This window comes from Empidonax traillii, unplaced genomic scaffold (assembly GCF_003031625.1).
Source record: "Empidonax traillii isolate 1590-97213 ecotype Southwest subspecies unplaced genomic scaffold, ASM303162v1 scaffold254:size1037790, whole genome shotgun sequence".
Lineage (NCBI taxonomy): Eukaryota > Metazoa > Chordata > Aves > Passeriformes > Tyrannidae > Empidonax > Empidonax traillii.
This window is the reverse complement of record NW_020955447.1, coordinates 361,228-372,485: the sequence shown is the minus strand read 5'-3', so window position 1 is coordinate 372,485 and position 11,258 is coordinate 361,228. Positions and strand designations below refer to the sequence as shown.

Genomic DNA, 11,258 nt, shown 5'->3' with positions numbered 1-11,258 from the left:
GAACAGATGAAAGGACAGTATCTGTAGATGCATTGCATGGTGGAAAAGAAGTATTTGAAAGGACAATGAGAAATACAGGAAATTTGGAAATGAAACCTGAAATACTGGAGGAGAGTGACATGTTTAAACCTTTAGAGACAAACAGGACCAACTCACAATTCTAGAGCCTTTGGCCCAACAAAGATTGTTTTCCTCCAAATTTGTGGGCAAAATGAGTTCACTGACTGGCAACTCCCTTCCAGCCCCCTTCCTGAGAGAAAACAGCTTTTACTGCTTGATCTGTTCAGCTCAGTATTATGGATCTCACATCCCAATTGTGATCGTCTCTCAACATGTAACAGCCTGTATTTTCCGATGTCCCTGTCAGAATGGTTGGGCTTTGCAAGACACATGTCACATTTAGTCATTCCTGCCTCATTAGTCATTCCAAAATAGGCAGGGCACAAATGCAGGTGAAGGAGGAGGAGAAGAAGAGAGCAACATGGCCAGGCTTTCAGAGCAAGAAAGAAAGTGCTGTATAGGCAGTCATCCTTTCTACAGATAGATTCAAGGCATACTGTATACCACCAAGGAACTAACCAATTAAAAGCCTCCTAAGACAGAAAATCCTCTGATGAGTATTCTGGGTGTTGTGGTTTTGTCCTGTAGTTAAAATAATTGCCTAAACAATGTATTTAACCAGAATAGAGAGTATAGGGAAAAGATAATTATGAAGAACAAAACTTCCCAAAGATTAGCCTCTGGTGCTATAATCTTTTGAGCAAAGGCTGCCCTCATTTACACTGAGAAAATAAACGCTGGAAAACAAATGTAATTGGCTGTGGGAGGGAGTCATCAGTTTAAACAGCCTCTTCTATCTCCTATATTTGTGATGGTGCTCTGTGAGACTGTTTTAGTTGGGTGGCTGCAGTCTTCTGTAAGAAAGCTAAGCCTCAAATGCGTTTCACAGTTCCTGAGGATCACTCACTTAATCTTAGTTAGACTGGCAGAAAGAATGAAAGAGGTGTCAAGCGTGATACACAGCAGGCCTGCTGGAGCCTCGGCTGCCTGGTACCAAAGGAAAAGATCCTTGGCCTTATCAGATTTCCTTGGTGAAGGACTCTGCAAATTCCTAAGGAGGGGCTTGGGACCACTCGGTTGGATAACCCCTGGGCAAGGGATGTGCAGCAGGCTGAAATGCCTTTGATCAGTGGAAAGAGGAGAAAAAAACCTGTATACAAAAAAAGCACCATGTCCCATATCCTCTCCAATATTGCACTGCTGAGAGGATGTGACTGAATTAGGAGTTAAGAATTCCTTCAGAACAGAAGTGCTGATCAGTTAACCTGTCCAACACTGCATTTTAAAAATAGTGTCCACTTGTTTTTTTTTGTTTTTTAAAAGCTTTGTTATAGTGTCAAGAAAGAGAACTGAAATAAAGGCTTTTATAACTGTGTGCTCTTTACACTATTCCAGGTTATTGCCTTTGCTGGAGCAGATGATAATTACTCTTTTGTTTAGAATAAGCATTATTCTTACATATTCTCAAGCATTTTTCCAGTTGTTTTAAACTTAAGATTGCAAGTCCATAGAATTTTGCAGACTTTTTCTAAGGGATCTGAAACAGAAACAAGCATGTTAACACCAGGTGCAAATTTCTTGTGAAATGTTTCCACCTGGAAATTGCAAGGGTCCATAAACCTAAAAAGATGGGGAAAAGTACCACCAGTTTAAGTGCCTTGTAGAGGCTTACAAACACTGCCAAACAAGAGCATCATTGTGATCTAATTCAAAACGTTTGCATACTGAGCATAGTAGCCCGTAAAATAAAAAGCCACTATCTAGACTTGCAATATAGAAGAAACATTAACAATAGAGTATTAAAAGATTATGTTTTCTGCGTTATTTCATTCAAGATTATAAGATAAAAGAAGAAAATGAAAAGGCACATACTGCAATTTTCTCCAAAGTAGAAACTAGCTGTGACCTCTTTTGTATTAAATGAATTAATGCATTAACACTTCCTCCCCTCACCCTCAAGTGTCCCCTTGGGAAGCAAAATTGTGCCATCTAGTGGGATTTGGACCAAGTTTTAGCTGTGCATTCCCGATGGACTCTGTGGACGCGCTACAGACCATCTCCACTTGAATTTGTTTATATTATACTACGGACTTTCTTGGATTCAACTTTGATCCAAAGCTCAAATCCCTCCTCTGCCACAGCTACAGGAAGGGTCTTGTTCACCCTGCCAGGTTTAGGGCCAGAGAAGTAGAGGGGAAGTTGTTTTTTTTTTATTTATCTTCTCAATCCACTTTCTTCTTGGCTTCTGAGTTGATGAGAAAGATGGAGAAAAATTATTTTCATGACTATGACTTGGTAAATTTCAAAGCTGGAAGCCGTGGGATTCCCCATGAACGAAGACTCTCTCACCTGTGAAGCAGCCAGCAGCCTTGGTTTTCTGTGCTGCACAGCTACAGAGCTGGTGTATGCTGACAGCACTGTAACACAATCTCGTTTCCTAGTACGCTTTTGCAACCTTAGTTAAGCAATAGACCTAATACAGATTTCAGTACAATGGTTTAATCTTTGCCCTTTATGGATTGGTATATCTTTCTGCCAGAAAGCAATTTCACTGCTTGCATTTTTTTATTTCTGTGCTGCTCATACTAGAGAGCCATATAATGTACAATTGCAATGCTCAAATTGGTCCAAGTGTTGTAAGTGCCTTATATACCTATCTAATAAAACATGATAAATGTCCTTCAGGGGCGACTGCTATTGCCTGAGTCACAACAGGTGAATGAGTAACAACTCCATAACCCATTTTCAGTACAAATAAAAGTAAAGTTCACTGGCCAGTCTTCAAATAATTAACAACTCTTTCCTCTACAAACACAGAAAGAAGTGACCTTTTCCAACAAGACATAAGCTGTTTTTCTACGACTCAAACCATCCCCTGGAATAATTGGATCAGCTCTGCTCACCAGCAGACCTTTTGTCTTCTATGAATCAACATGGAAAGGAATCTTAAGAATGTTTTGGTCATTTCTTTCGGATTTTTATTCCTCTTTACTGCTTACGGAGGACTCCAGAGTCTACAGGTAAGTGTGGATCTCCCACTGATTAGCAGGACAGTTGGCCTGGAAGAGCATCAGAACAGCTGGCAGAAGGAAACACATCCATCTTCCCACGGTCTCTGTGAGCAAGGCATGCACGATACTTTTTATGAGATGGGTTAGGACATTAACTTGCTGCAGATTAGTATTCCTCACCCAGATCCATGGTACTTACTAAATATTTTATTCTAGTATTTCTCAAATAGCTTGAATACTTGTGGCATAATACTTCTTTAGATTCACAAAGTTGTTTGAATAAAAACAAACTTTACCTGTGATTTTTCTTAAAAGAAGATATTGCAAAATTAAAAACAAATTCAGTTTCCAGAAAGGGTTTTTTTTTATAATTCTAAATTGCTGTGATTTTATAAAATTGTTATTATCATTGTACTGCAATGTAAAATAATAAAAAATTATACCCAAACCATTAAATAATTTAAGTATAAAAAAATACAGTAATTCCTGGGACCGTGATATTATGTAATAGTAAAGGATATTATTTTAAATCAAAGGCAGTTGTGGTTTGTAGTGTCATTAACATCCTAAGACATAGTAGCAGAGATGACTTTCTAGAATTACTTGAACACTTAAAATACTATTAGAGCGCACTTTTTAAACCAAAATAAAAAAACAAGGGTTACTGTTGCTGCCTATGAATACTTCAGAGCAGATAAACACAATTAGAAACTTCTCAGACCAGGAGACTCTGCTGGCCTCATGACTAATAAATGGACATAAACTATTCATAAGCAACTTTAGGCAGGATATTAACATATGACCATGGTCAGTTGGATTGGATTTTCCCACTGGAGTGGGAGTCTGTATACCTTAAAGGTGGAACTTGACACATAACATGATGCACTTGTTTGCAATAACAAGAAGTCGGTCTCATTTCAGGAAGAGGTCCCTGCTAGTTCTGTACATCTCTCTTCTCCTATCTTTGAACATCTTCTCATTATTACATTGTCAGATTCTGAGTTCAAAAAGTTATGCAAAAATATCCCCCAAACTGGATGGAGATATTACGAGTTGGGGAGGCTAATGAAACAGGGGAAGATAAACCCAAGAAGCTGCAAGTCAGTCCCACCATCTGAAATGATGCACACTCAGGTTAAATGTTGGAACACTAAAAAATTAAAATTTTCATTATTCATTTCAATATTCTACTACCCAAATCCCCCAGAGAAACCCCAGACAATAAGAATTAAGCTAATCATATGGTTTGGGAGGCCTGGCTTCTAATTTTTGGAAGCTGCAACTGGCAAAGCCAGGCACATGATGTGTCAGAAATAAGACCTCTGAGATCAGGAAGCCTCTCTGCCAGTTTACAAAACAGCCATTCCAATTCTCAAATACTCTGACACTCATCAGAGAAGGTCCTGACCTCACATCCCTGGTACCTGTTTCTCACCAAGGTTGCTGCACAACTGCATGGTCAGACTGCACAGCCACTGCAGGGCTTGAAAGTGTTCTGTTAAGTGCCAACAGCCTCACTCTCCTCTAGCTCTCTCCAGTGCCAACACCTCAGCATCCAGTCCCTCTTCCAAAATCATACTGGATTACATCAGCTTTTAAATAAAACAAATAGGAAAAGATTGATAAGCAGCATAGAACTGTAGAATGGTTTGTGTTGGAAGGGACCTCATAGATAACCTAGTTCCAACTCTCCTGCCTGGGCAGGGACACCTTCCACTAGACCAAGTTGCTTAAAGCCCCCTCCAAACTGGCCTTGAACACTTCCAGGGATGGGGTTTCCACAGATTCTCTGGGCAACCTGTTCTAGTGCCTCAGCAATCTCATAATAAAGAATTTCTTCCTAATATCTAACCGAAATCTCTCCTCTTTTAGTTTACATCTGTTGCCCCTTGTCCTATGACTTCTGAAAAGTCACTTTCCCACTTTTCTATAAGTCCCCTTAAAGTATTGTAAGGCTGCAAGGAAGTCTTCCTGGAGTCTTCCCTTCTGCCTGAACAATCCCAACTGTCTCAGCCTGTCTAGGGGAGGTGCTCCATTCCTCTGATCATGTTCATTGCTCTTCTCTGCACCCTCCTCAGCAGGTCCATGTCCTTCCTGTGCTGGGGACCCCAGAACTAGATGCAGTAGTCCAGTTGGGGTCTTGCAAGAGCAAAGTAGAGGGGCTGGTCACAGTTATTTTGATGCAGCCCAGGATGTGATTTGCCTCTGGGCTGTGAGCGCACACACTGTTGCTCATGTCCAGCTTTTCATCCACAAGAATCCTCAAGTCCTTCCCTGAAGGGCTAGTCTAAGTGAGTTCTTCTCCCAGTCTGTACTTAAGACTGGGATTGCCTGAACCCAGGTGCACCTTGCACTTGGACTTGTTGAACCTCATTAGGTTCACGTGGGCCCACTTTTTAAGCTTGCCCAGGTCTCCCAACTGGATCTTTTCATTTCAACTTTCACAGAATCAAGAGGAGAACTACTTTGAGCATAAAACTCTAACATCTGGTTAGATCAGTTATTCCTCCCTTGTCAAAATGTGATTGAATCAATTACTCCAACTACAAAGGGCTGCTGTGAGCATATTAGGACCTCAGTCTCTGTAGAATTTAGAAATTATCAAACCTGTACTTTAAAGCAAAGGATCTTCTACTGTTGCTAAGTCAGCCCTTTCAATGCAGATCTGAGGATATTCCTGCCTGCCTGAGGACAATGAAATGGTGAAAGACCTTGAGGGAAAGCCATATGAGAAGTGCCTGAGGTCACTTGGTCTGTTCAGCCTGGAGAAGAGGAGACTGAGGGGAGACCTCCTTGCAGTCTGCAACGTCCTCATGAGGGAAGAGGAGGGACAGACATTGATCTCTTCTCTGGTGACCTGAGGGAATGGCCTGAGGTTGTGCCAGAGGAGGTTTAGGTTGGATATTAGGAAGAGGTTCTTCACTCAGAGGGTGGTTGGGAACTGGAACAGGTTCCCCAGGGGAGTGGTCACAGCACCAAGCCTGACAGAGTTCAAGAAGTGTTTGGATGATATTCTCAGGCACATGGTGTGACTTTTGGGGATGTTTCAGTGCAGGGCAAAAAGTTGAACTGAATGATCCTTGTGGGTTCCTTCCAACTCAGGATATTCTGTGATTCTGTGAACAAGTGAACAAGTGAAGGTCAAGAAAAGAAACTATCCTTCATTCACCTTGCTTTCAAAGAGAAACTCAAACAAATTACATCAAATAATCTAAGGTCTGACTTACTGAAGCTTTGAATCTGAGCAATCCTCACCTGGTTTCGTCTCATATTTTCATAACTGTTCTATTATTGTGAAAAAAACCATAAATCCATAATCAGGCTGCTTTGGGGAAGGGAGACAGTAATACCCAGCCCCAGATGCTATGTCTCTCCACTTCTACCTGAAGCTATTCTCTGTACATCATAATAATATGTACCTGTGATAAAATTTGTCTCAATCACTGTTTTTGTCCATGCAGAGCAGTCTCAACTCAGAAGAAGGCCTGGGTGTTGCTTCCCTAAGCGTTCTCTATGCTGCGCTCATCTTATCATCCATGTTCCTCCCTCCAATCCTCATTAAGAAGCTGGGCTGCAAGTGGACCATTGCAATCTCTATGTGCTGCTACATTGCATTCTCCTTGGGGAACTTCTATGCTAGCTGGTACAATTTAAATACTTTAACTCTGTCTATCGTGTTTGAACAAAATAAGTATTCTTTTTCTTCTCAATTCCTACAATACCTCTGTGTTGCAGATTAGAAAGTTGGATGCAAAAGTGCAACCTGCAAGAAACAGAGATAAATCAGTAGCAGGTGAAGCAGAGAAGTAAAAAGGGGTAAAAAGTCAGAATGAATGCATCTCTTCACCCACCTGAAGTTGCTTCTCTAACTCATGTTTGTAGCAGACATTCACCTTGGGGAAAAAAATAAATCAGAAGTTTCATGGAAAAGCCAAATTACTTTTAGGACTGTTTTTGAAAACATTGAAAGGAAGGCTATCTTCCAGCCTATAGTCCTGGATGAAGAGGACCACAGGAAGAGGCTACTCCTGCCTTGCCTTTTCAAAGGTGGAGGAACAACTTTTGCTCTGCAGACACAGAGACAGCAGCTCTTTGGAGGAAAGTTGTTGTGATCCATCTTCTGAAGTGCAGGTCCAATTTAATAATAGTTACAAGAAGACAAGGTACATGAGCATAGACCTAGCCAGCCTAGCTTAGGCCTAGTTCCCAACAGAGCTGGGAGTGCTTGCACATCCCAAATTTCGTAAGACTGGCCTTTTCTGGATTCCATGTAACAGATTTATTGTGTCATACAAAGGATAAATCTATTTCTTTGATGTCTATTTTTGCCTCTGGATCTTTGGACAAATGTTTATTATGCTAATGGACAACAACTATGCTAAATGAAGTGTTCTTTGGCAGGTACACCCTAATACCTACATCTGTGATCCTGGGCTTAGGAGGAGCACCGCTCTGGTCTGCCAAATGCACTTACCTCACCATTGCTGGCACTTCATACGCTGAGAAAGCAGGAAAAAATGCAAAAGACATTATCAACCAATACTTTGGGGTCTTCTTTCTGGTATTTCAGTCCGCCGGCATCTGGGGAAATCTTATCTCATCCTTGATATTTAGCCAATCTTCCACCAATGGTAAAATATATTTTAAAATTTTGGCACTTCTTTACATAAACTTCAGCTTGCTCTAGGTAGAGAAAAGGTAAATTTCTGCAGCTGAGCTTCCAGAGGCAGTGGCAAAAGGCACTTTAGATGTGAGTTAGCTCATCTGAAGATAGATGTATGAAATAGATGGCTGCTTTGCTCTCTGGAAGTGTCTATTTTCTATCAACTTTTCATCAGCCAGAAAGAGAGTTCAGACAAATAGCTCAAAAATAGATGTCTATTGAATTCTGATTTAATTCCACCCCTGTGTTGTAAAGCATAGATAGGCTGCTGGCAGTGACAGTTCTTCACATCTGACTTCTATTTAAAGTGGATTAAAACAAAAGGCAAAACATGAAGCAACCTTTTTGCAAAGTTTGAAGTATTGGATTAGTTTGCTGTTAAACATTCAGTAGTAGTCAAGCTGATGCTGGTGCTTGCTGAAAATGAGCGTTCTACAGAACTGTCAAGAAGAAATAGCAGTAGCTGTTGGCAGGAGTCTGTGTGCCCGGGCTCCTCTGCTGTATTTCAGGCTCAGACAGCAGATGACAATGTAGCTTGAAGAAATCACTCAACAGCAGTGCCCTCATTTCCCATGCATGTAATTGGTGTCAGTTTTAAATGGGCAGTTGTGAAGATAAATTAATACTTGGATGCCACCTTAAAGATTCAAAATGCTACAGTATATTATCATTGCAGTCTCCTGTGCACTCCTTATCCTGCCAAAGTCACAACAGGGACTTTCCATATGCGGTCTACTTTCAGTAGCAGGAAGTTACCTCTCTTCCCTGGCTCAGTTAAGTAGCATGTCCTCTGAAGAGTATTCAAATAGGTACTAGTTTAAAAGCTAAATGTCAGGGAGCTGGCATTCATCTTTGAATCCTTGGGTTTATGGCAAAGTAGTTGTCACAAGGTGTGATACTTTTGGAGAATCAGGCTTCCTTTAAGCACAGATAACTACAGATGAAACACCATTAGAGCAGAATGCTAACAGACTGCTTTCAAAGTGCAGTGGAGCCCTGCTGACCTGATCACTGAGCCACATGATATCTCAGGAGGGACTGTCTGTTCTGATTTCACTTGCAGGGCAGAGGCTGTGGTGCAGCTGTGGGGTCTGCACAGACTGCAACTATTTTACTCTCCTCTGCCTCACAGCACACATCATTTTAATAAGAAGACTAAACCACTACTTTTTTTGTCTTGTAAAGCCCTTCCTAGTTTTACATCTGATTCTAAATTCTAGAATCTAAATTCTAAAAAAAAACAAACAACTTTTACTTATTTTTTTATCAATTATATAGAATTTCAGAAAAGGCAGTGTTCCTGGAGAGATGTGCTGCGAACAGCTCTCAAAGCCAAAGGCCTTGCATATCTTCACAACAGTGATGAGCAGTTACACCATAAGCTTCTCTGCTGTGCCTTCTCAGTGAGACTCAGCTTTAATCTACAGGGAGCTTCTTTGCAGAGGTTAGGGAGTAAGCATCTCCAGTCTCTCACATATTTTTCTCTTCTCTGATAGTGCAACAAAAGTATCCATCCATACTGTTCATGTACTTAAAATGCATAATTTCACTGAACATTCAGAAAGATATAGCATTTATCTGCAGAATCATAATGCATAGAATTCAGACATACACCTATACTTGACAAATTGCCTTCATCACTGCATCGAGACGCAGCAAGGCAAAGTTACACCATGAAGCAATCCTACAACAGAAAACAGTACTCCATGTAAATTACAAGAGTCATCCTTTCTCACTCACCAATATTGCAGCCTTAATTCCAGACAAATAGTGCAAACCCTGCCTTGCATCCTCCATATCACTAACTCTATGTGCCTCTTCAGATGATGAATGAACAGATGAAAAACTTGTTTTACACACTTCCACAGTTCCCTCGTGTGACTCACCTTTTGCATATGTTAATTTTGCTGAGGGTCTGATTGCCCAGTTTTTCCTGAGGGTCTATAGGGCTAGCCAGTGGCTATAGATAATAAGGTAAAGATTTTCTTTACGTTATTAAATTTTATATCATGTTAAAACTAAAATTGTTTATGAAGCTAGTTAAACAGCTGATTCACATTGCAGAAGCTTTGATTGCAAGCAATGAGGAAAACCACACTAAACGTAGTTACACAATAACCTTAATTGAAAAATAGACCTTTATTGTGCTTGGACCAATGACAAATTCTGCAGTGAAGGCATTAAAACAATTGTATGTCTTTTTGATCATCCTTCTCCACTAGACAGCTTATTCAGGTTTACACTTTGGGTTAGTATTTATTCTTTATCAAGAGGGTAGTGGAGGAAGTAGACATGGTATCACAGTGACACAGTGTGTGTGAGCACATGTGTGTGTTTGGCTTTGTTGTATGCCCAGCACAACACTAGTAAGATTGAACAAAGCAAAGGTCTTACTCCAAACCCTGCCAAACTGATCTATTTTAAGGTATGTTCTCAGAAAATTATAAAGCCAGTAATAAAATGATAAAGATAGAGCCAGAAAAAAAGCAGGTTTCTTGGAAGACTGCATTACTGGGTAGTCGTAATTTGAATTTATAAAACAAAAAGATGTCTTCAAATGGTTTCTGTTCCTATAACGTATACAGAAATTATCTGGAGAGGGATAATGTGCAATGGCTATAAGAATGTTGTCCATCAGTTCAATGGCAGTATAAACTAAGGGACCTGTCTCATGGGGTGTTATGATTAACACATAGAGATAGGCACTGGAACTTTGAATACTGCAAATTGAGCTTGGATTCAGATTTCAACCTTTAATTTTAGCCCTTATTTCAATGTAACCATCAATTCAGTATTCAGTCTGAAGCTACTGCTTCTGATAAAAGAAATATTTGGATGTTAAACTGGGATTCTGAAGTTAATCATCTCCAATCAGGAAGGATTTGAAACCAGGACTAATCACTGAGCACTGGATTCCCATCTCCTATATCCTTATGTATAGTGGGCAGTTATCTATCTCTTCACTGGCTTGCCTTTCTTTTTTTTTTTTTTGTTCTTACTGAATTAGTGGAAATCCCAGAAGAAGACCTGGCATGCTGTGGAGCATACAACTGCCTGACTCATACCACCAACACCACTGAGTCAACAAAACCCTCCAACTCCTTAATCTACACACTGCTAGGGGTTTACACTGGTAAGTAATGCACACAATCTTTAATCAATATCACTGATGAGGAATCTAGTACTTCTGAAATCTAGCATGACTTTGAAGATTAAGTTTCTAACTTTTTCCTTCAATCCAATTTGCTAAAAGGAAGTAAGATACGTGAGACCTGTTAACAACTCCTTCCTAGTTTCAAGTGCTTTATGCCAGAGCTGTATCATTTTTTATCTAAAGGAGCAAGACATTCTTTACACTTTTTACCTGAAATAAAGCTGGAGCCCAATGTGGTAACCCCATTGTTTCCTCAAAGTCAGTTTTCATCTACAGACTACACTTGAAAGTGTGCCCACATTGCAATTACAGGATTACAGCAGCTTATCCAGTTATGCATGAGATGATTTTAAATTCACTGTTTTCAGGA

The 11,258-nt window shown here is 40.2% G+C and overlaps 1 protein-coding gene across 3 annotated transcripts in view; it reads left to right on the top strand.

Moving 5' to 3' along the window:
• The first annotated feature begins 2,697 nt into the window (after nt 1–2,697).
• Nucleotides 2,698–11,258, top strand: part of UNC93A (unc-93 homolog A) — a 20,011-nt gene continuing 11,450 nt past the window's right edge. Inside the window, exons 1-4 of one of the 3 annotated variants that reach the window (XM_027889140.1) lie at nt 2,698–3,080; nt 6,533–6,714; nt 7,473–7,702; nt 10,742–10,867. In XM_027889140.1, the coding sequence (XP_027744941.1) occupies nt 2,994–3,080; nt 6,533–6,714; nt 7,473–7,702; nt 10,742–10,867 (625 nt within the window). In that variant the 5' untranslated portion in view covers nt 2,698–2,993. The remainder of the gene's footprint in view (nt 3,081–6,532; nt 6,715–7,472; nt 7,703–10,741; nt 10,868–11,258) is intronic. The other 2 variants (XM_027889142.1, XM_027889141.1) reach the window with 2 other exon arrangements.